Source organism: Panicum virgatum, chromosome 6N, assembly GCF_016808335.1.
Source record: "Panicum virgatum strain AP13 chromosome 6N, P.virgatum_v5, whole genome shotgun sequence".
NCBI classification, from domain to species: domain Eukaryota; kingdom Viridiplantae; phylum Streptophyta; class Magnoliopsida; order Poales; family Poaceae; genus Panicum; species Panicum virgatum.
Genome location: NC_053150.1, coordinates 2,209,192 through 2,234,627, shown reverse-complemented (window position 1 = coordinate 2,234,627; position 25,436 = coordinate 2,209,192). Strand labels below are relative to the sequence as shown.

General features: G+C 46.8%; 2 protein-coding genes across 2 annotated transcripts; one reads left to right on the top strand and one right to left on the bottom strand.

Moving 5' to 3' along the window:
- Positions 1–1,830: 1,830 nt before the first annotated feature.
- Positions 1,831–7,626, top strand: LOC120680014 (polyadenylate-binding protein-interacting protein 11-like). Its single transcript, XM_039961664.1, has 10 exons — positions 1,831–2,644; positions 2,730–2,861; positions 5,170–5,214; positions 5,315–5,387; positions 5,472–5,584; positions 5,692–5,751; positions 5,832–5,879; positions 6,003–6,071; positions 7,020–7,081; positions 7,167–7,626. The coding sequence occupies exons 1-10, from the start codon at positions 2,315–2,317 to the stop codon at positions 7,222–7,224; spliced, it is 990 nt and encodes a 329-aa protein (XP_039817598.1). The 5' UTR covers positions 1,831–2,314; the 3' UTR covers positions 7,225–7,626.
- A 2,413-nt stretch (positions 7,627–10,039) lies between these two features.
- LOC120680013 (adenosylhomocysteinase-like) lies at positions 10,040–12,726 on the bottom strand. The gene is made up of 3 exons (XM_039961663.1): positions 11,887–12,726; positions 10,702–11,238; positions 10,040–10,604 (listed from the first exon to the last, which is right to left on the bottom strand). Exons 1-3 carry the CDS (start codon positions 12,595–12,597, stop codon positions 10,395–10,397), a joined length of 1,458 nt encoding a protein of 485 aa, XP_039817597.1. The 5' UTR covers positions 12,598–12,726; the 3' UTR covers positions 10,040–10,394.
- Positions 12,727–25,436: the final 12,710 nt, after the last annotated feature.

Sequence of the window (25,436 nt, the reverse complement as noted above, 5' to 3'; positions counted from 1 at the left end):
AGCACGCTGCGCGTGGATCACGTACGTACGAGCACGATACGAGCGCACCAATCCTCCACCAACAAACTTTTGTAAAATTTGAGTACATTGCAAGCCGTGGACGCTGCAACCAACGTTAACGTAATTTGAATTCGAAATGCGGATTCCTTTTTTTATAAATATATGTGTTGTGTTCGTTTGGATATGGCTGGTGCTAATTTGTTATGAGAGAATCGTACTACTGACTGACTAGTAGCTGGTGGCTGGTGCTAATTTAATATGAGATAACAGTACTGCTGGCTGCTTGGCTGACAAGTCAAAATGAACAATGATTTCGGAAATCCGATTCACACTGTCACGAGAAGAGAAGATGGGGAACAGAAACTTGATCATAAAAATGACAACGAGTCGCTCCACGTGTCCACGCTGCGTGTAGGCCAGCATGGCGCGGGTGCACCCCGTGCACCTGGTCTACGTGCGCCGGGGAAGACGACGCCGGCTGCCGCGTGCGCACACCCTCCTCGCCGCGGTCCACGCAGAACCGGGTCTACTGCCTGGGCGCCTCTCGCTCTCTCATCTCCTCTGCTTCTGACTGGGCCTTGGGCCGCCGGGATAAGGCCCGCCGGAACGAGCGAACCAACCAACTGCGCTGATGCTGCTCTGCTCGTCTGGGCAGGAGGTCAGAGCACGGAACGCAACAACCTTCCTCGTCAGCCCCCGTTTTCCCCGTAAGCCCTTGCAGTTCCTCGGTTTTGCACCCTGATCGAACTTCCTGGTGTCATTCGTGAGATTCTTTTTTCTCTCCCCCCCCCACCCCCAAGGCAGGACGTCTAATAAGAACGTGGGCCTCTAAGGTTTTGGTAATGGAAACTTCAGTTTACCTCGAGAGAACCTGCAAATGGATTTTAGAATCATAAGCATATTTCGTACGGGGTTAACCGAAACCGAGGTAAACCCAAACGTCCAGAATATTTTTTGTGAGCAAATTCATCTGGGGCGGGATAATACGCAAGGAGCGATAACCGTCCACCTTGATCCGTGCAAGAAAGCGTGCCGTGCTTTTTGACGCGATAAACAGCGGTAACTGTCCGACCTCGTTCCCGGACCGAAACACGCCATGTTTTACCGGAAACAGCCGGTGTATCCGTAACGCGAAGTGGTAACCGCCCATTTTTATCCGTGTAAACAAGGCACACCATATTTTAAGATATCATTTTTTCCACTTTTTCCGTAGTCGTGTTTGGAACTTTAATACCTCATGTGTTCTTTTGCTATATAGTCCAACATTGGAGCAACTTGCTTGCAGAAACAAGTAAGACCAGCAAAAAAAAGGAAACATACAATTGATAAGGTTTATCCTATAGCTGGCATGCATTCTAAACTCCCGCTTTGGATTGCTATTACGCGAGGGCATACACCTAAGTTTGGCTTACCATATCTTATCTTTCAAGAAGCTGACTGTACCATACCTAAATATGATAGCACTCTATTATAAAGTCGTCATAGTAGGAGCAATGCATTAATACTTGCTCCTGGCAAAAGATACACATATTGTGTTCATATTACTGACAGCTGATTCATCTTGATCATCGTGGTAAGTGATGGCAACAGAAATTACACGGAACCACAGCTACCACAAACTGCAAATGTTTTACGATGTAGTAAGATGCAACGATTTTTTTTTTTTTTGCAACGAGTACTTTTGGCGGGCCATCAGCGAAATGCAAATGGACCCTCGTCGTCGAGTGAAACAGTTAGGCGAATAGAAGGTCTGGCGAGGGGTTTCCCGCGAAATCGCAGGCCGGCGGGCAATGGGAGGCGAGAAGGGAACAGGGCAGGCGCACGAGAGGGGGAAGAAGGAGGCAGGCGGCACCGCCGTACCGGAGGAGGAGCCCAGGCGCCCAAAAAAGGCGAAGCGGAAAAGCATCCACCCCCTCCCCCTTCCTCCCCAACCCGCGAGCACAGCAGAGGAGAGAGAGAGGAGAGGAGAGGAGAGAGAGGCCGGCAAGCGCATCTCCCCCCTTGGCCCTTGCCGTCCTTCCTCTGCTCTCCGCCTGCGCCGGTCGGCTCTGCTCTGCCGCTGCGGCCGCAGGCGCAGCAACCACCCCGCCGATCGACCGGGCCATGCGCGCCTAGCCACCACCCTGCGACCACCCACCCACTCCCTTCTTCCTCCCTCCCTCCCTCCCGGTTGGCGTTGGCTCCCCCTCCCCCGATCCGCCTCCGCTGCCTGCCTGCCTGACCGCCCGCCTCTATATATACCCCCGCCTCGGCGCCTCCGACCCCGCCCCAGAACCTTCCAGAACCCCCGCCCCTCCCCTCCTCCCGAGCTCCGATGGCCGTCGCCGAGGCCGCCGCCGCCGACCACGCCGCGCCGCGCCCGGAGGAGGCGCCGGGCTCCGGCTCCGACGCCGGGGAGCGCGAGATGCGGGATCTGGAGGAGCTCCTCTCCAAGCTCAACCCCATGGCCGAGGAGTTCGTCCCGCCCTCCCTCGCCTCCCCCGTCGCCGGCGGTCCCGCCGCCCTCGCGCCCGTGCCCGCGCTGCTCTCCCCCGCCGCCTACGGCTACTACCCCGCCAACGCCGGCTTCGCGGTCGCCTCGCCGGCGCACCGCGGCGTCGTCGGCTTCCCGGCCGTCGCCGACGGGCCCGCCGGCCGCGGCAGGGTAACTAAGCACCGATCCCGTTTCATTTCCTCTGTTTCCGATGTCAACGTTTGGTGATGATGATCCGGTTGCTCGCTCGCTGCAGAAGAAGGGGGGAGCGGTAGGGTTCGGCGGCCACGGCCACCCCGGCCGGCGCCGGACCAACAGCCGCACCAGCATGGCGCAGCGGGACGAGGTCATCCGCCGCACCGTCTACGTCTCCGACATCGATCACCAGGTCGGTCCCCGCACGGATCCGCGCGCTCCCCGATCCATTTCGCTCTATTGCGGCGTTTAATCGCGTCAATTGGGAATCTTTTCCTCTTCCGCTACGAGCCTACCTACCTATAAATCCATCTCTGATGCAATTCGTAGTTTTTTGGGTGCACTTCTCGTGGTGATTACTCCCGTTAGATTTGGGTTCGGTCACCTGTGTCCATGGGTGCTCCTGACCAGGATGAGATCACGGCATCAGTCAGATGATGCTGCGTGATGGCCTGATGGGGGGATGGGTACGAGCAGGTTGGGATGCAGCGCACGCCAACACGTAGACGTAGGTGCGGCTGCTACGAGTATGAGCCATCCTTTTTTCTGTTGCTTTGGTAGATTTGGATGCCACTTTCTGCTAGTAGGTTTTGCCGCTGGTGGCCATTTGTTCCGTGCGGAATCTGGAAAGCTGTATGCCCTGTTATGCCTTTTATGTGCTGGGCTGTGCCTGCAGCGAGCCTTTAGTATTGTTCTTCTCTGATGAAATGCGGTTCATTTTTCTTGGTTTTCCTGGTCACGTGCTTCTGTCTGCAGCATATGCATGCCGTTTGTGTCATGGCGTTTCTTGTTTACCATGTTACTGGTTTTATCTAAGATGTTTATGGATAGCCTGATCACCTATATGGTAGTAGGAGTTTCTTTAGAAGGCAGTGTAACCGTCAAGAGCCCTGCTTTGAAGTTCCTTGTATGGAGTGACACCAGGAAAGGACAATAAGTAGCCAGACCATACCCTGTTGACTGCTGTAGTTATTACTCCTAGAAATGCTGGGTTCCCCTGCTCTATGAATTCCTTCAGTTATCCCAGAATTCCAAATATCCCTGAGTGGACTTCACAAGTTCTCCTATTTGGTGGAATAGCTATAGGACCATGTTTTGTTCATTCCTGTCAATGTGTGCCCACAGTTGTCTCCATTCCTTTTCATGTATGCTGTGGAAAATCTTGACTTTAAGAGCATTCAATTCATATTGATGCTCCTGCTTATTGTTGTACAGCTGAGCAGATCTGTTTGACTATTTGTAATAATCATTATAAATGTTAGTCTTAGCTTGGACTATATTTGCGTATTGGAAAGGAATGCAAGGTTTAATGACTGCATTATGGTCTGTATTGCATGGCTATCTGTATTCTGTTATATGTGTTTATCCCTGTAGGATTTGAAATTGCTTTTCTGAAAGATGTATTTACTAGAACAGCAAAGCTGCTATCTTTGCAAAACACAATCTGCCACATGCCATGGTTGTTTTTGTAGGAAGAAATACTCTTGCTCACTGGCACCATTGTCTTCTCAGCCAAACTACAAGTACAACACCTTATGAAGTATTTTATAATTTTATTCCTCATTTAAGTTTACGGGTTAGCCTTAGCCATCCAAACTGTGTATTGTGTGTATGTGATGGATTTGTATTACCATTTCAGTCCTAAATGAATTTGTTGAGAAAAATGTACACGGAGCAAGTTGGTATGATTGGATATCTTCTTTTGAACCATTACTAGGCATTGTTTTCTTGTGATTCTACTGGAGAAAGTTTTTGGTACTATGCATGTGGCATGCCCCATATTTCATCCGCCTCTGTTGGCTAATGTTGTTTTCTACAACCTGTTCATAGGTTTGCTTGAGCTTTGGCCTTTAGCTGGTGTAACTCTGGTTCTCTAATGTTATTCAAAGTCATTGTTAAGGCCTAATAATATTGATTTCTTGTTGCCGGTGGGTCCATGTGGTCACCTAGATGATCAAGATCACATCTTATGTTTAGTCTTCCACCTTTGCTATTGCTCTAGGTATAAAGCTTTAATGGATAATGCCCTGTTCTTTCTTAATATGGAAAGGGAAGGCTAATGGAACAAAAGTTTTTTTTTTGTTGCATGTAGAACAGAGAAACCATTTTCAGCGTACATATTTCAGTCTGGCCAATTAGTATGATGAGCAAGTTTATTGTTTAATATGTAGTTAACTGGTTTAAGTTTATTGTTTAATATGTAGTTAACTGGTTTATGTAACATTCTCAATAATTGTGAATCAGTAAATGTTTCTCAATACTGGTACATAATGTTGTGGGCGAAGTTTTGTATGTTTGTTTCCTTTTTCTTTCTTTGTACATAGTGTTACTTTTTTGCCAGTTGACGTTGAAAAGGTTAGGTAATGTATTAGGGTAATTTTTGCCAAACTGTTGGAGCATATTCTATATTTAGCTTCTGCTTTTCTTTATTTAATCGACTGTTTTAGTGGCAATTATATGTAGTTTAGTTGCTAATTTCTATTTGTTGTTTTGTTGTTTAGGTCACTGAAGAAAACCTGGCAGCGCTATTTATAAACTGTGGACAGGTACATTTTATGGGGCAACTGCAAATTCCCTTGCGTATATCTGGCTCTCCCCATTTGTTTTTTATGCTTCTGTGCGTAATCTTGGATATTCGCTCTGAAGGTTGTGGATTGTCGCATGTGTGGGGACCCAAATTCAGTTCTCCGTTTTGCTTTCATTGAGTTCACTGATGAGGGTAATTTATCCAGCCATAATTGAAGTTTCTTAGTTTTGTGTAGTTATTCAACTGTTCACTGGTCAATAAACATCCCTATTGCAGAGGGTGCCAGGGCTGCTCTAAATCTGTCGGGTACCGTACTTGGATATTATCCTGTCAGGGTTCTGCCATCAAAAACTGCCATTGCACCTGTCAACCCAACTTTTCTGCCTAGGGTAAGCAAACCTTTTGGGGTTCAACATTTATCTTAGGTTGATGGTTCATACTGTGATCTACTGTGATTTTATCTCTAAAAGGTTTACCTCTTTGATGTGATCTGCAGTCTGATGATGAACGCGAAATGTGTGCAAGGACTATTTACTGCACAAACATTGACAAGAAGGTTTGCTACCGTATAATTATGATATCTCTTGGTATTCCTTTCTGTTATCTCTCAATCTTTATATGTCCCGCTTACTACAGGTCACTCAGGCAGATCTGAAATTGTTCTTTGAGTCTATATGTGGAGAGGTTGGTCATTCTTTACTTCAAACCTCTTTTCCCTTATGTACAGTTTGCATATGCTAAATGCCACGTAGAAATGACAATTCGAGCAGCACTATGTTCCTTGGCTCATTGCAAGTACTGCTTCAGGTCTTTCGGCTGAGGTTGCTTGGTGACTACCATCATTCTACTCGTATCGCCTTTGTGGAGTTTGTAATGGTTAGCTATCATACCTTTGTATTTCACATATTTGTCCAAAGTTGCATACAGTATGCATTCTTAATATATTATTAGTATTACTGGTGGATGAGAACTCCAAATAGTAAAATGCTAAAAATATGCTCCTGGATAGCATGCCATAACTTTGCTCAAGGAAGAATATCCTGTACTGTCCTTGTAGCCAAAATTGGTATGCCCAGTTTTAGTTTCTAGTCAGCCAGTGTTCAGCTTTGGTCACCCAGATATATTGAGATGGAAACCAACATTAACTAGACTTCTCCTATGTGATGAGATTTAGCTCTTACCCATCCAAATTAATTAGCTAGAGAACAGTTTTAGAATCTACCATGTTATGAGGCAAAACTGGAGAGCAATGAGCTTGGATGTTTTGGTTACTAAAAGAAAATTACTTGTAACTGTTTCCTTCTGTTATATAGTATTTCCTTAGGAATGGTTGCTGGTTTGAGTGAAATGATTCTTTTTTATCAGTGCCTCCAGGTCTCCTGTTCAAGTGTCTAATTTTTCATGCCAATCTATGTGGATTGTGTAAGAATTCGTGTTGCAACTTAAACTGGTCCTAACTCCTTAATAGAACTGTTAATACTTGTTGCTTGTCATCATGTTTAGCGTACTGAGCATTGTCATCACTTTTGGATATTTTCTCACTACTATCTACTACATAACCGATCTGTTCTGTTGCACTGGGTGACTGTATTGATCATTCTGATGCTGGTATCTCATTGTTGAAGTATAAGTGAATTGCCCACTTGTCCCCGTGAGCTTAAGCTTTTGGGTTGAATTGGTTGGTGCATGCAACTCAATACTCATATCTGTGAAGCCAAAGTTTACCATTCCAATTTGTGATATGTAATACAATTGATGTTTCCCCTAATTTTGAAGAATTAATTAAGACCCCATCTTATGATCTGTTTGTTTCTTAATTATCAGGCTGAAAGTGCCACTGCTGCTCTCAACTGCAGTGGTGTGATTCTTGGTTCCTTGCCAATAAGGTAAAAGCTCTGGGCTTTTGAGAGGCTTTGCAGTGGTATAGACCTTAACATGTATTAACAGAGCAGGCCTGTTGTGATATTTCAGGGTGAGCCCATCTAAGACTCCCGTGCGTCCCCGCGCGCCTCGCCAGCTGATGCACTAGATGTTGTAGGTACAGGAGGTGCTGATGGCACTGGTTAATATATAATAGAGATAGACATATGAAAGGGGGGAAAGTCGCAATATGTCTTTTCTTTTTAAGTTATGGGCTCGGCTTTTTTTTTTCTTCACTGTTACCACCGCGAGTGAGTAAAGTATCTATGCTCGGAGCCAGAGAGGGGAAATTCCGGGTTGAGGTTGGATCATTTTACCTTGCACATAGTGGAGAGCTTCTTAGAAGGAAGCGGGGTTGGTCTCTTTTGTCCTTGATGCAACAAGGCGAAACTCCTGGACTTTTACCTGTGTTCAGTTGTTTGCTGTGTCTTGGTTGCTACTCGCAAAAACTTGGGAATTACTTGGAGATTATGAACGCTTACCGTTATGCCCTACGTTATGCTTCCGTGTAGTTTTTGCTTTTGTTCTTCTTCCAGTGCCTGCTGCTCTATTATTCCCATTCCTGTGTGTGATGTGCATTTTTATCATGAGTCTGTAGTTGTTTGACCTGATCATGTGTTATATAAACTGCAATCAGTAGATGCTGAGTTGCAATTCGGGTTGCGCTGTTAACCTGCCCTCGAGTACTGATGAACACTAGTAGTAGTTTCCTCTAGGCTGGCTTGCGAATTGCAATTGTCGGTCAGTGTTCTTTTTTTTTTCTTTTTTGAAAAGGAGATTTCAGTCAGGTCGCATAGTTCTTATGTTCTCTGTGGCAAGTAAACCGTGCATGCATTTATCAATTAGGGATGAAAATGGTCGGAAACAATCGGTGAAAGGCTCTATCACTTCCACTTTCACATCTTTTTTAATTGGAAATGAATACGGTACATATTATCGGAAACAACAATGGCATTGGTATCACGGTAATTTCGAAAACTAAAATGGAATTTGAGACCACATCCTAACGATTGAAATGATATTTTGAAAAATGATAAATATGTCAAATCATAGAGCGCAACTCTAACTATATGACTTTACATATTTCGTATACAAAATACTTATGGTTAAGATGTTAATCTAAATATCTGTCCATCCATGGCATGTATAGTACTAAAAATTTAGAAAATAATCCCACCATCCAAGAAATTATTCATAATCCTATAAATTCAGATTGCTAGGTTGTGATTTAAGGGTTGGGACAAATGAATCACGACTCTCTAGAAATATAGATATGGCATTCTAAAAATATAGATAGCAGAGGTGTTGGAATTGTATGTTAATATGGTATTTCTATAGGTAAAATACAATAGAATATCCGAAAATACGATAGTTCTCGAAAACGATCGGAGGATGCTCAAACCATTTTCATTTTCATTTTCACTTTCATATTATTTTACTATTTTCGTTTTTTTTGTAACTATTTTCATTTTCATTTAGCTTTGAAAGTCGATAAAATCTGAGTGAGGTGGCGCATTTGTTTTACTTGGATCATTGGCCCAAAGCTTCACGTTTCTCTTTGTAGGCGCACAGGGAGAGCCTCGTTCCCGTTTGGACGCTGCTACGGCCGAGCGCGGGGGACCGCCGGCAGATCGGCAACAGCCGACAGCACGAACTCCGCAGCTTTTGCATTTGGTCTCCGTTGAGATTTGTGAACCCCACCTGAAAAAGGTCCCGTTTTTTGTGTCCTTTTGAGAATTTTGTGCAAGTATGGGTATGCAGTTTTTAGAATGTGAATCTTTCAGAGATTTCTCTTTTGGAAAAAAATCAGAGATGAATTCTTCCATTTCCTATTTGGAGCACTTATTTTGTCTCTCTGATGAGCTGCTAGTCATATACTCATGTCTTACTCTTGACAACAAATATGCTTCTGAACATAGTATCTACTTATTTCTTCATTGACTGTTATTGGTTTCGGGGTCCAGTCGCACCAAGAAGTAAAAAAAAAAAAGGGAAAGAAGTTGGCAACTGTTCATTTCGGGCGCTGCTTTAATCAGTCGCACCAAGATATAGGGGCTTTGATTTTGGAGCATTCTTTAGAGCTTGAACTAATCACTTTCAGTAACAACCGCATGCTTTCATAGGCCGGGGACATGAACAATGACTTGTTTGTGACTGAAAACTATTGACACGCCCACTATTCTTTAGGCAATGCACATGAAATCGTTGTTATCAGAAGGAACAATCAGGATGGTAATGCTGTACAGAAAATAGAGCAAGGAAGAATTTCAATGGCTGATCTTCCCAGTAGATCGAAAAGACACCAAGCACCAAAGGAAGCAATGAGTTATAACGCAACAAGAAATTTTCAAATAGAAAACCATTCACAACTTCTTGTCGTGTTAACTTGAGTTTTATGCTCATCATTGCCGTGTTCATCGCTATTTAGAGTTGAGCATTTGATCGTTCACATATGCCTAGAAGGCTAGGAATCTAAACCAGGAAAACACTTTGCAACTGAGCTACACAGTCCCATGAAGGAATCGCAGAAAACGATCGACCAGGAATAAATTACTCCATGGACTTCGCTGGATCCAGGCGCCCATATTCAGCTGCTGCCTTGTTCTCGAACAGCGATTGCAGTGGGGCAGATAGAATAACAATGGGGTGGTGGCAGATCAGCTTCTCAAAAGAACCTGCACACTTTGACAACGGAAACACCACCCCAGCAGGCATGCTGATGCATTCCATGGTTACACTGAATCAACTGCAGCATGTACACCATTAAAAAACGCCTGCAATTCTCATATGATCCATCCACATTCTATCATAATTCGTAAAACGGGCATGAATCAATGCATTGCCTGAACGGCATACAGAGACACAATAGAAGACAACCGAGAAAGGCCAACGAGCTTGCTGGGCACAACTCAATCAACCAGACATAAGCAAAACTCAGGATCAGACTAAATATGCTCTTGAAGAAAGCATGTTATTCATGAAAGACACATAACTAGAGCAAATCACTTGCAAATGATAATCAGAAACTGTATAGTTCTGGTAACGCACACTGCCTCACCCTACAACCAAATACGCCATTGTTCTTCTGCAAAAAGCAAACAGCTCTTCCCTCCTCTCCCCACACAACCAGGCGCAAGCAATGATAATAACAAATCCTCCTACGCAACGGCGCATATGATAATGCATGCAAAAGATAATTGACAAGCCGGTGTAGTGAACTTCGTAAGGGCACACACCACAACCGGCTGGCCGAGTGGGCTTCTAGTCATGCTGGGTAACCTAGTACCGGTAGTGAGCGGGCTTGTAGGGACCCTCGATCGGGACACTGATGTAGTCAGCCTGAGACTTGGTGAGCTTGGTGAGCTTGGCACCAAGCTTGCCCAAGTGGAGGGCGGCAACCTTCTCATCAAGGTGCTTGGGGAGCACATACACTTTCTTCTCATACTTGCCTGAGCTCCGCTCCTTCCACAGCTCAAGTTGAGCAATGACCTGTACCATCATGGACAAGATTTGACAATATGATTTCAATTGCTGATGCATCAGGTAACATGGGCAGGACTAGATGGGTACTGGTTGACATATTTACCTGGTTAGTGAATGAGCAGGACATGACAAAGCTGGGGTGGCCAGTAGCGCACCCAAGGTTCATCAGACGACCCTCAGCAAGGACAATGATGCCAGTGTTGGTCTCAGGGAACACCCAGCGATCAGTCTGGGGCTTGATGGTGATCCGCTTGACACCAGGGTAGGTCTCAAGACCATGCATGTCAATCTCATTGTCAAAGTGACCAATGTTGCAGACAATTGCATTGTTCTTCATCTTCCTCATGTGGTCAACCATGATGATGTCCTTGTTACCAGTGGTAGTCACAAAGATGTCAGCTTCAGAAACGACATCCTCCCAGGTAAGGACCTGAAGACCCTCCATCAGGGCCTGAAGGGCACAGATGGGGTCAATCTCAGTCACGATGACACGGGCACCAGCCTGCTTGAGGGCAGCAGCACAGCCCTTGCCAACATCACCATAACCGCAGACCACTGCAACCTTGCCGGCAATCATAACATCGGTGGCCCTCATCAAACCATCAGGGAGGGAGTGGCGGCAACCATACAGGTTGTCAAACTGTTCAGAGGTAAAAGAAAAATATCAGTACTGTCAAACTTAACATTTGCATTTGATTAATACATAGCTAGTAACATGCCAGACTGTTTAGAAGAAAACATATTTGTAGCTACAAAATGATAGTTGCTTACACAGCTTACAGGTACTATATAGTAAGTGACATTTCAATAAGAGTACATTAAAGAACCTAGGAAATGCACTGCATAGACACTAAGTTAAGACCAGGCATAAAATACCTTAAACTGTGCATGTAAACTAATCCAAAATAAGTGACGCTTCTACTTACAGACTAAGCCAACATGGTACAAGATATGATGCTATGATGTCATTGTCATCACATCCACCAACATACAACTATTATTACTATTAGTGAGTTGCCAACAAAACTAATATTAGGAGAGTACGCCAAACCATGGACCAAGACAAGATCAAACGGCAATATTGACCATCATTCCTGTAATCTAGGATCCACATGATAACCGAACCACAAATATCAGAGAATTTGGGTAGCACAAATAAGCCAGGAAAAACGAGGACATCTCGCCACCAACCATCGAGCTACTCCTACTCTGGAAAAAAGGTAAATTGTGGACGAACAGTGTAAAAGGATCCAGATCTACGCAAGGACAATCAAAGGAAGGCACGTACCTTGCTCTTAGTGACGGAGTCATTGACGTTGATGGCGGGGAAGAGGAGTGCGCCGGTCTCCTGCATCTGGTAGAGCCTCTTGACCCCGGTGGTGGTCTCCTCCGAGACGCCGACGAGCCTCTCCTTCATCTTGCGGTACTTCTTGGGGTCGGCCTTGAGCCCGTCGCGGATGATGGTGAGCACGATCTTGAACTCGGCATTGTCGGTGGAGTCCGGGTCCGGGATCTTGCCGGTCTTCTCGTACTCCTCCTCGGCCTTGACGCCCTCGTGGATGAGGAGCGTGGCGTCGCCGCCGTCGTCGATGATGAGGTCGGGGCCGCCGGCCCCGCCCCAGTCGAGGCATCGCTCGGTGCACCACCAGTACTCCTCGAGCGTCTCCCCCTTCCAGGCGAAGACGGCGGCGGAGTCCCGCGCGATGGCGGCGGCGGCGTGGTCCTGCGTGGAGAAGATGTTGCAGGAGCACCAGCGGACCTCGGCGCCGAGCGCGGTGAGGGTCTCGATGAGGACGGCGGTCTGGATGGTCATGTGGAGGGAGCCGGAGATCCTGGCGCCGGCGAAGGGCTTGGAGGGGCCGAACTCGGCGCGGCAAGCCATGAGGCCGGGCATCTCGACCTCGGCCAGCTCGATCTCGAGGCGGCCGAAGTCGGCCTGGGACAGGTCCTTGACCTTGTACTCCCGGCCCGACGAGGTCTTCTCCACGGAGAGCGCCATGGCAGCGGGCGGGCGGGCGGAGTGGGAGGGATTGGGAGGAGACGGCGGGCGGCGGAATGGGGAGGGGAGGGAGGGAGGTGGGAGTGAGGACTGGCTGGAAGGCTTTACGGGGAGAGACGAGGGCGCAGCGCCGTTGGATTCCGGTAGCGGCGATCAGCGGCTGTCGGATCTGAGAGGGGCATTGGTAGGGGTGGGCGAGGGATGGCCCGGCCTGGTTTCTCTTTTTTGTGTACTTGTGTTGTTGGGCCATTATTTAGGTCAGTGGGTCAACATCTCATATCAACTAAAAAAATGGTTTTTTTAAGTAACCAAACTAAGGGTGTGTTTAGTTGGTGAAAAAGTTTAGGTCTGAGTACGGTAGCATATTTCGTTGTTATTTGATAATTAATGTCTAATTATGGATTAATTAACGTCATTAGATTCATCTCGTGGGAATCGGTCAGACTGTGTAATTAGTTATTTTTTAACTAAATTTAATATTTCATGCGTCTAAAAATTCGATGTGACGGGTACTGTAGAAAAAATTTGAAAACTAAACGCAGCCTAAAGAAAAGTTTTTAGGCAAAAAAAAAGGTTAGTGAGCCGAGCCCAAGATCTTTCTAAATAGACACTTTCGTGTAATAAAACTTGCCCACCTAATATCAAATCTTCAAAGTTGGATAGGAACACAAGCAGTTTGAAATGAGAATTTGAGTCTCGAGGGCATGTTAACGGAACATCCTTGGTTCACCAGAAATCGGTAGAAAGTCGCTAATAGTTTTCCATAGAGGAGCCAATGCAATGCGTTAATACACCACGGGCGCCGGCGATAACGAGACTGAATATGCTGGTAATCATATGTTAAAAAATGGTAAATCAAACGCTATCTAAATATCTAAGGTTTTGTTTGGCATATGTTCAGCTTCTCTTGAAACAGTTGGTGAGGTGGCTTCAAAATTGGAGATATTTTAAAAAATATTTGACAAAAAAAGTTTTTTTCTTTGTTGAAGCTGGATGCACACAGCGCTAGTGGAAGCACATGGTTGGCTTCAAGCTTGAAGTTAGTCAAAAAAAAAAATCCTTTGACATAGTTTCCTGTAGTCTATGCCCGTGAAGCTATGCTAGGCGAGATCTAAATCGAGAAGATTTTTCAAGCCAAACTTGAAGATCCATGGTCCAAATTAAACCTGCCAGTCGTCGATCGGGTCAGCACATCGCTGTCTCGATGTCAATCATGTCAACGTGCGGTGTGGTGTCATGCATGCATGATTGTTTGCCTGCTCCGTCTCCGTGACACCTACCAAAGCCACCACCAACCATTGATTCGATCTCCATGACACCGACACCGAGCAGTGTTGCCATTGGCGGCTGGGACGACCTGCCTGCTCGAGTAGGACTAGCGAGCGGAAGGGATGCATGTGACCATGCCCATCCCAACTGGGGTCAATAGGTGGTCCGCCACCGTACCCCCACGGCGAAACAAATGAAACTAGTGAACCTCTGAACGAGCCCCTTTCCCCTTTCTTTGCTACAGTAGAGAGAGGGAGAGAGAGAGAGAGAGGAGAAAAGGCGATTTCTGTGGTCCGCTGCCGATTTCACCGGCTCCCCGCCTCCGACGGCCACTCTGGCGGCGGAGGAGTTGGGGATCCGGTGAATCGACGCGCAGAGTCACCTGTATAGCTACTACCTAGGATCTAGGCATTAGCTTCCTTCTCCACGGCGTCTCTTTGGTGTCCGGTGGATCTTTTGGCCCTCTGTTCCATCTCCGGTCACCTCGCCGTCGTTGGCGTGCGGGGTGGGGTTGCGAAGTGGCAAATAAAGTGCTTTAGGGCCTTCTCCGAGGTTGATGGCGGTGGATCCGGCATCGGCATCGGCTTCGGCGAGGCAGCTGCGAAGCTTGTGGTCCTCCATGGCGGTCCTGGCGAGGTTCTCGGCGGGCCGCGCCTTGGGAGGTTAGTTTGCTCCTTTCTTGTGAAAGATGGGGGCTTGGATTTCCCTTATGTGGGGCTCTTGTCTTGGCTGCTGCTTGTTGCGGCGGCCATGGACTTCCTCCGGGTTGTCGATTCGTTCGGCGGCACCGGTTCCTACATCCTCGTGGGTGTGTGGCTTGTCTTCGCTGCTGGGATCCTCGGCGGCGGTGGACTTTTCTTCCGGTCGCCGGTTCTCCTACTGGCGACGACGGATCTCTTGCTGCTCTTCCTCGCTCTCGACGATGATGTCCAATGTGCTTGGGAGGCCATTTACTCGGCTTCGGTGCCTAGCAGTAAGTCCTCCTCTGCGATCTCCTCCACAAGCTGGGGGTCTCGTCGAGTGTCTTGGGTGAGCTGCTCTCTGCGTGAAGATCCAAGGACTTTGCTTTCAAATTTGAGTGGGTTGAGGGTCTTGTACGCAAAATTGCACCTCTGGACGATGGGGATTATGGATTATGTTGTAAAATTTCTTTCTTCCAGGGTGCTGGTTGTAAAAGCCCAGCTTTTATAAACGGGGATCCTTGCCCCTTCGCAAAAAAAAACTGGGGTCAATAGGAAGGGGGTATTAGATGGGGGATTTCTGTGTAACTTGTGGAAGATGGAATCTACAAAGCCCATTAGGGCTGGATTAGAAGTTAATATTTTTTTAAAATACTTTAACATTTAGAAAGAATGGATTCAACACTTTCTAGAAAAACACAGTGCAATAATTTTTTTTAAAAAAACTACTACATTCAACATTTTTAATGAGCTATCTCAACATCTTAATATGATAGATTCAACATTTATCAAAAATTAAATAAATATTTTCTAAAATATGGAGGCGGCTTCTTCTCTAACACCCGGCGGTGGACGATGGTCGGAACTCTGACGGGCCCACACACGGGGGCCATGGCGTTAGGGGCAGTAGTGCGCGGCGGTGCGTCTGACATCGGGAGTGGGTGGGAGTGGCAGGGCCGCGGCTGATCACGCCGGCGCCGGCGTCGGAGACGAGGGCACGTGCTGGGTCGAGGGGGGGTGGTGTGTCGAAAGCAGAGCCGGCGTAGTGGAAGAGCAAGCCGGCGACGATGCGCGGAGTAGAGGCAGGGGAGGGTGGTGTGTGTTAGGATTATAGGGATCCAACAGTATGAGTTTTGCTTGCACAAATCTCAAATATTAGAAGATTCAACCTCTTCCTACCTTAAGCAAGATCGATAGGATTTCCGGTGTTACATGTGCTAAAACAGGGGTGTCGGGCCAGGATGGCGGAGACAAAGGCGCTGGGCTGAGAAAAGGAATTGATGGGCCGACCTTGCTTCGGCCTGTGGGAAAGAATAGGGAAGGAAAAAGGAGAAAGGCCTTCGGGCTGGTAATAGAGGAAGAAAAGAAAGAAAATGGCTCATGGGCCTTATTGCTGGGTAAATGGGCCAACAACTCCGTACCGTGTCAGAGGGAGAGATCACGGGACGGCCCCGCCTCAAAAAAAAAAAAAAATCCCGGCTACCCGTTCGCACTCGTCTCCTCCGTTGCTCATCCCATTCCCCAGTTGGGGAAAATAAAATAAGGCTATTTCAAAAAAAAAAAAAGGCTCCATAGTGCCCTTCTGAAATGGCAAAGCACTAGAATTATTCAGACGCCTCTCTGAAAGTTGAGAGGCTTGGATCTGATGAACTATCTCTTCCCATCCCTTCCCTTTCCTACCTACTACTACCCGATGGAACAGGCGCCGACTGTTGAGCAAGAGCAAGGTTCTTCTTCCCCCAGGCTGGCTGGTTTATCCTTTTGGGGATTGGATTACCCTTTTTCTCGAGGGAGGGAGGATCCTCACTTTTGGATCCTAGATTGCTCATGCTCCTAGTACGGCACCGGCCTTCATGTGCGCGGGTGTCAGCGCGGCACTCACCGCCGGCAGGGCACGGCACGCGCAGGTCCACTCTGCCGCCCCTACCGGCCACTACACCCTGCCAACAGTAACAACCAGGCCAGCCCTGCCGGGGGGCTAGCTAGCTTTACAATCTTAGTACTAGTACCACCTCGCGACTCGCAGCTAATCATCACCTGCATATTAAAATGCAGCCTCCGTATTCGTTTCCTGGTCACTAATGACTTTACTGTACAGGCGTTGATCATGCGTTTTTCCTTTTTACCCCCTGAAAGATGCTTTTACATGCTTCAGATTCAGAATATACCTATAACACTAGCTAGTGAAGTACTAGTACGCTTTATTCCTTAAAAAAAGTGGTATGTTTTATGACAAATTAATAATCATACAGCATGGAAATAAAGTTCAGGTAAGCCGCATGTATGGATGTATCTGAATCTGAATGCAACAACGGCGTGCATATATTCAGGCGTCGCCCTACGTAAGCCCACAAAACAAACCCGGCAAAGCAAGCGCTTTTTTCTTTTTTTATATTTTTAAAAAGTAAAAATTTCAAAAATATATGTCCGTTTTGAAATATTTCAAAAATATCCCCCGGTCGCCCCCCATAGTGCGACAGGCCCTAAGTGTAATTTTTTTCTTCAAATTCGCAACGAGGTCCCTGGCAAAAAAAAGGGGCCTGTCGCCCGTTGGGGGGGGCGACATGGTCCCCTTTGCCCTATATAAGCCCTGGCCGCCATATGCCGCCATCCCCTTTGTCATTTGAACCTAAAAATTCATGAAAAAAGAGAGGGGTGAGGAGAAGAAAAGCGGCGAAGCTCTGCCGAATTGCGTACTTGTGATCTACCGATAACTTCCATATGAATCCATTGATATTGTATAAAAATTTAATTTAATTAGCGGATTAGCTGAATTAGATTTGGTGCTTTAGAACACTCATTTAGTATTACAATTTCAGTACTATTACAGACTTGTTTTTAAATTAATTATGAATTAGAATAGAATTATGAAAGTACCTTATTGATATTGCAGCATAAGGCAATGGCTGCCTCCAATTGTGGAGGATTTTCATGGACCGAAGAAAAATCTAGTATAATACTTGATATCATGACTCATCTTGTTATCAGTAAGAAGTTGGATCTGTTAGCGGATGGTACGATAGAGATGGTGTTGTCCAAAGTAGTAGAGTTTAAAGATTTCACATTATTTCGAGGTATTACGACGCAAGATGTAAAGGGACACCTGCTAGAACGTCGGAAGATATACATCAGAGTATGTGAACTAGCGAATCATCCTAATATCATTGGATTCTTACAAAGTTCTTGTAAGATATAGATGCGGTCAGAGGTGTATGAGATGCACATTAAGGTAACTCTCATGCAGTTGTAATCCCGTCCGTCATTTCGAATCCATATTTATAAAACAGTAACATTGTTTTTTTAATTATATGCTAGGATTACCCGGAGGACACGGAGTTGATTAACAAAACGATACCAAATTTCCGTAAATTGGTATGTATCTTCAGTGGACTTATGCCGCAAACTAGACGAAGGAGGCGGATAAGATCTTCGGGTGATAGTACTTGGCCTGCGCAAGAACAGATGCCCGGAGGTTCGTCGAGTCATGCTTCAGCACCTCAACCACCAACTTGTGTTAACTGAGATGACGACATGGATGACTTCATGCCCCCCAAACCATGGCCTCCAACACATGATGTTCCTCCCCCTGTACATGAACCTAGAATCAGAAAGGAGGCAAAGGGAAAGGCAAGAGGTTCGTCAAGTCATGTTACACCACCTGCAGCACAAACATGTGTTAACTGGGATGACGACATGGATGACTTCATGCCCCCCAAACCATGGCCTCCAACACATGATGTTCCTCCCCCTGTACATGAACGTAGATCCAAAAAAGAGAGAAAGGGAAAACCAAGAGGTTCGTCGAGTCATACTACACCACCTGCAGCACCACCATCTGTCAACTGGGATGACGACCTAGATGATTTCATGCCATGATCTATAACATATGATGTTCATCGGTTTAAGATGTATTCGTACTTAGTATTGTTAATGTTGTATTATGCTTGTATGTATGTCTCGTACATAACTTGCATTCACTGGACATGTACATAATATCGAGTTTGAATCGTACTTAGTCGTAATGGAGCATCGAAGTATAAACATGTCACTAGAATACTAAAAAGCACATATTTAATTAATATAACGATAAGAAATAAGAATTAAGAAATGCATTACATAATGTGAACCATCAAATTTTATATCATAATACAACGATAATGAAACACACATCACACATGCAGTGGCATGGAAGAACCCGTTGCAAACTACGGTAAACAGATTCCGGACTAACCGAACATGCCTTAGGTAAATTAAAAAAAATAGAACAAACACAACGATGCAGCATGTCACTACCACTAGGGTAGTCCTAGTAGCCATACCCCCACGTAGCAAACTGCGTTGAGCCTTCTCCGCAGTATCCACCCATTGCAGGTGGTGCATGCGGTGGTGCCGGAGGCGCAGGGCCCTTCTTCTTGTGACAATGGCAGTTTGCAGTAAGGAACAGTGCATGGTTCATCCTGCGAACCGGCAGCATTGCTGGTATCATCAACTTCGTCGTCTTTGTTACCCTCGCTCACTTCCTCATAATGATTCACCTTGCATTCCAGATCAAAGATCTTTATCTGGAGGTACTTGATGAACTCCTGAACAGAATCAATTGGTGCAGGATCGACCCACCTAGTAAAACCACAGTTTTTTGGAGCATCAGAAGACTACAAAATAAATTTCATGTAAGGTGTCTCATTGAAGATAAAGAAATAAAAGAACCGAGTATTACCCATGCGTGTGGACATTTAAAGAAACGCCGACCGCCATCCATCCCGTCGGTGCACATCTGCACTAAGCAGTCCTCACCATATCTGTATTTTGGCCACGGTTCTCTACGGTTATCGTATTGTCGAAGAGGAGTTTCATTGGTAAATTCACTATTGTGCTGTGGCGGAAACTCAAACACTGGTTCCGAAAAGGAATCAGGTCCAAGAGGCCCCTCCCATATTATGGGGTCTCTCTTTCTTCCACCTTTTCCTTTCCCAAAACCGTAGTAATTCTTCCCGCTAGACCTACCTCCAGACATTGGGCATACAATGAGCTTTGGTGTTTAAATGCTGCTGGGAGTTCACAAACTTCGGAGTATTTATAGGCGCACAAAGGTCTGATACCCGGAGTGTGGAGTGTAAATGCACCTAAAAAGCCTACATGACAACACAGTGAAGAGGCTAGCTGACCTAACACTGAAAAAGGCTAGATTCGATTCTCGAAATGACTACTCGATGCATCTCTGTGCATGCAGACTCACAGCGCTGCATTGATGCAGCTCGGTCGATCGCACCAAGATGCCGCCTTCCCCACTACACGCCACAGACCTGTGCTGTAGAATGACAGGTTCGTCGTCCTCGGCAGAGAGACTGCTTTGAAGGTGAGCTGCAATGGTTGCCGTGTTGTCACATCTTTTTGAAATGGTGGAAGGGCACTGCTAAACATGTCACGTATGTCTGGGCAAAGAATACGACATTTGGGAAACCTGTGATCACCGTGCTGAGCAGTGGCAACCTGTGATCTCATACTCGCAGCTAGATACACTATGGTTCCTATTTTGAGCTATTCGAGCGTGTAGTCGTCATCATCGTCGGCAGGATCTCGGCTGCTAACTCCTACCACACCTAACTTGTCCTTCATTAAATCACAAAAAAAAATCGCAAGAACTTCCCTTATTTCACGAGCATTATGGAACCCACAAACATAACAAGTTCACATCAATAGTATCTATAGAAACAAATGACAAGTAAACATCAGAGATACAAACATCAGATATATCTAACCATCCCTAGGGCGTCGGACCCTCTTAGCCCTTTGCTGGGCACGGACATGGCCCTCGGAGTAGGTGAGAACATCCGGAGACCTCACCTGTCGCTCAGGACGCGCAAGGGGCTGCGGTGTCTGCTGCTGAGAGATCCCAAGTGGTGCTCCTCCTAGCTGTGAATACCCCAAGACATCGGGGTCACATTGCGCGGCAGGCTCTTCTGGAGTCAAGCTGTCGAAGTCGTCTAAGGTGAAGGTCTCGTTATCTGGTTGAAAGGAGGAAGAAGAAGGTCCGGCGCATATGTAATAATAAATTCTATACTGCATATGCCAAATTCTATTCTAAATTATAATTAATTTATAAACATGTCTTTAATAGTACTGCAATTGTAATAATAAATGCGTAGTACTAATTTTCTAAACTAATTTACTACTACGTAACTACAAACTAAAGTATCATTAAACTCCTACTTAAATGGTTCTGCTATAGCACTAATTAAATTAAATTACTCACCCCTATTTAAATTACTCCTACTTAAATACGTAGTACTTAAATAAAAAAATATATAAACTAAATGTACTAACCTGCAGATCACAAGTGCTGAATCCGGCAGGGCTTCGCCGCTTCCCTTCTCCTCACCTCTCTTTTTTTCTGGATTTTTGGTGGAATTTTTGGGCTCAAATGAGGAGGGAAGAGGGGTTGGATCTTATATAAGGGGTTATCCCGGTCGTGCCCCCCCCCCCCCCGCCCGTGGGCTGGGCCTAGTGGTCGCCCGAGGGGGGGGGGGCGACAGACCGTCTTTTTTTTTTTGCTAGGGATCTCGTTGCAAATTTGAAGAAAAAAATTACACTTTAGGCCTGTCGCCCTATAGGGAGCGACCGGGGGTATTTTTGAAATATTTCAAAACGGATATATATTTTTGAAATTTTTATTTTTTAAAAATATAAAAAAGAAAAAAGCGCGCAAAGCAATGTGGCATTTTGGCCCACGAGGCCATGATCCATGCCTGCACGCACGCACATACCCCAAGCTGGCCGGCCGGCGAGAGCGAGGCGGGCGGGGGGGGGGGGGGGGGGGGGGGTTGCTTGCCCACAACAGTTTGCTCCTCTCCCAATGCAAGCCATGTTCAGAGAACGCACTACTAGCACCCCATCGTCTGAACAAACGCATTGATTTGCCGCGCCTAAGCCTACCTATACGCTCACTAATCGTGGTTCAGCAAGCATGGCCCTCCCTAATGTCTTCTGGATGCAGCAACACTGGCTGTGCTTGCCATTCAAAGCTTAGTGCGATCGTGCTCTAATATCTTAGCTCACTCTCAACGACAATGTTACGGAAGTGTGATGATCATTAAATTTGCTGATATGACAGAAGAAGGAGATCGAAGGGAGAGTGTTATGGGACTTGAGAGGAGTATCATCACTATGACACTCTTCCAACTCGGTTACCTAGTTCACAGTTTTAGTAACTATACTATGACACTCTCTACTGAGATTAGCGTAACTTGGTTCATGAATCTAGACACTTGACTTGTTGGGAGGACCGACTTGCTGATGCGGCAGCCACACTCATCGATCTGTGTGTCCATCGATTATTGGTTCCTGCTTGTAATAATAATAAGCATGCACTCACAGAGTCAGTTTATTAGATTCTTGTACAGTTGATTATTGTTCCATGCCGTCTGCAGCTAGCCACCCTTCGTTCATCTCGTGACACCGATCTCTTGACGCTTGTCCAACCTCATGCATCCGCGTCGTCTGCTGGTTGCTTCCAGCTCGATCGCTTTGCTTCTGCGCCTGCTTGCCGACTCTGCTCAGCAACAAATCTTATTAGCTTCATCGGCATGCCACGCTATATATACACTCAGATCGATCGATGCATAATTGTGTCATGTACAAGTTCTTCAGTTTGAGCAGGTGCTGAGCATCCATGGGGAGCTGCGCATCCAAGTCGTCCTGCTGCAGGAGCGTGGTGGTGGTCGGGCGCTAATTGTGACAGACCCGCCGAGTTAAAACGCTTAATTAAGCGTAACTGCCATCACCTGGCGCATTAGCTTAATTAAGTGTAACTTGACAGGCTGTTTCCAACCCACAGGCCGATCGAAACACACCAAAAGTCTCGCACGAAGGCGAGCGCAGAAGGTACAGCACGATACAATCTTACAAAAATAGCAAATTATATTAAGACTTTTACAAAATCGAGAACTACCGAGACGTGAAGACAAGACGTCACATCGAGCCCACCGATATGACACCTAGTTAGCTCCTAGACCTGAAATAGGGTAAACAACAAACCCTGAGCAACTAATACTCAGGAAGACTTACCCGATCAGTGGGTATAACTTAGCCCACATATCTGGACATGCAAAGCTTTCTGGCTGGTGGTTATTTTTGCATAAAAAGCTTCTAAAAGTGAGTCCTTATTTTTCCACTTTTAGCCCAAATTCTATATATAACAATCATTAACTAATATTTGCACCTGCTAAGCAATCATAACAACATGGAGTAATAATCCCTGGTAGACCTTACTACTCATCACTTAAAATCCATATAGCATACTACGATGTGGTGCTGTGATCAAGGTGCTCATATCCGAGATGCGACATACGGCGGATCGATTCGATTTAACCTTGCAAGGTGGACCTAACCAACACGGCACGTATTTGCCCCGTCGGACTATACATGCCAACCATTCCCCTCCCCGCCTCGAACTACAGGAACCAGCCCAACGACATATGGTCAGTCGAGCTCAACGTGAGACCACCAAAAGTAAACATGTGCAACCCAATTCTCTGCGACTACTCGACTCGCCCCAGGAGTTGGGTGCGGGTTCCTGTACTTTCGAAGCAAAGTAGTACTCGGCTTACCGGTTTCGACTACCTCCTACTCCCGGCATGCGGTTAGTACAATTCAAACTCGATCACAGGGCCAGACAACGAACGGTCCTTAACCAACACAGACGGGGCTAACTTTCCCCCGCCCGGGTCTCCAACTTTCCATATCAAAATTCAACAACTCATGTACTGGAATGTAAATATATCCTAATTCTCGCGAATAACCTGAAATTACTCGACTTCTAAATGTCCTATATCTCGCGGGTGACAAAAGTCACTCGACTTCTATCGAGACTATTAAGCATAGCACTTCTATCGTCCTATACATACTAGTATAACTCAGGGGATCCTAGGGATCATGCAACTAGGGTTCCAGATAATTCCGACACCTAATGCACAAGTAATAGAAACATATATATATGTGTCATAATTTAAAAATAGAAGGATGTGCACCGGGGCTTGCCTCAGGGTAACACTAAGTCAGTGTTAATGCTATCAAGGCCTTGGGCCCTTCCGACCTTGGGCCGGGTCTTCAGTTGCGCCAGCTGGTCCTTCTCTCTTTAGGATACATCCATTAAACACCGTCTTGGGGTCCGGCTCCAACATCGCGTGCTTCACGCTCACGCACTGTACATCTAGCGCATCTACATGAGATGCATATGATATGAGAATGCAAATATGACATACAACAACTTTGAAATGCCCAAGTAGAAACACTACAAATTTACCCCAAATTTACCAAATTCTACATCCAACAGTTCTAATAAAACCCGGAATATCCGGATTCATATCCGGAGTATTCGGACTTCGAAGTCCGGAGTTTCCGGGCCTATACCCGGAGTTTCACCCGGAGTTTTCAAAACCCGGAGTTTCCGGGCTTATACCCGGAGTCTCCGGACTTGACAGCATTTTCGCCCCAAAAACTGAAATCTTGATTTTTGGTAAAACCTCCCCACCAAATTTGAAACCCTCTTGAATCCTAGTTCAAGGATGCATAAGAAGATGATTGACCAAAGGAAATCACTTAGAACCTCCTAGAAAGATAGATCGGGCCGGCACAAGTTGGAGTACCTTGAAAGTGCTTTTCTCCGCGCAAGAACTTGAAACCGAGGGCACCCCGGGAAGGAATACGTGGGGAAGATGGTCCTCCATGCGGATTCGAAGTCTCTTTGGTCTTGGGGATCGATTCGGGGTGGGGGATTTGGGGAGAGGGAGAGCTTGTGAGGGAGAGGGAGAGCTCAAGAGGGAGAGGGAGAGAGTGCACGTGAGGAGGGGGAGTGTGAGCTGTGAGGGAGAGAGAGAAAGGGTAAGATCTCTATTTTAATGATTGTGTGGTCTAGAGGACAAAAATTACATGAACTAGGAACTCCATGTCTGGAGTATCCGGGCAAATTCCCGGAGTATCCGGGGTGTTACACTAATGAGCTCGGCGGTGGTCACTACTAGAGAAAGGGCCATCAACACCGGTTGAAAATGAGCATAGGTACCGGTTTTGCAACCGGTACTAAATAACCGAGACCAATGTGACTACCTAGGACACCGGGTAAATAACCCGGTGCCTAAGACCTCCATTGGTACCAGTTGGTAATACCAACCGGTACCAGGATCGCTACGGCTATTCTCTAGCATCTTCTCCCGTTCCCCCTCCCCCCGTTCCCCTCGCATCGTTCACAGGATTCATGCTCCAAAGAATCGTTCAGATATTAAATCCATCGATACAAAATAGTCATATGTCTCACAAATCATCCAAAGAATAGTTCACAAGATACATCCAATCAATACAATCCCACATACATATCTGTTTCTAAAAAAATAAGAAAAAAAAGAGAAAAAATCACCCACGTGACCGGCTCCCGTCCTGCTCCGGCGGCGGCGTCAGCCCGCTCACTCCCCGACGGCAGCCGGCTCCCGCAGACACGCAGCGGTGGCGGCCTACGCGGCATACGGCGGCTGCGGCTGGCTCCCGCAGCTGTGGTGGCCCGCGCGCCCCACGGCGGCGGCGGCGGCGGCCCGAGCGCCCCACGCCAGCTCCCGTGGCCGGCTCCCGCGGCGCCGGCGGCCAGCGCGCCCCACGGCGGCGGTGGCGGCCCGAGCACCCCACGCCAACTCCCGCGGCCGGCTCCCGCGGCGGCGGCGGCCAGCGCGCCCCACGGCGGCGGTGGCGGCCAGCGCGCCCCACGACGGCAGTGGCGGCCCGAGCGCCCCACGCCAGCTCCCGCGCGGCGGCGGCGGCGGTCGGCTCCCACGCGCATGCCAGAGAGTGCGTGAGCTTCTGAATCGAAATGTGGAGCAGCAGATCAGCAAGAAAGGCTCGCAT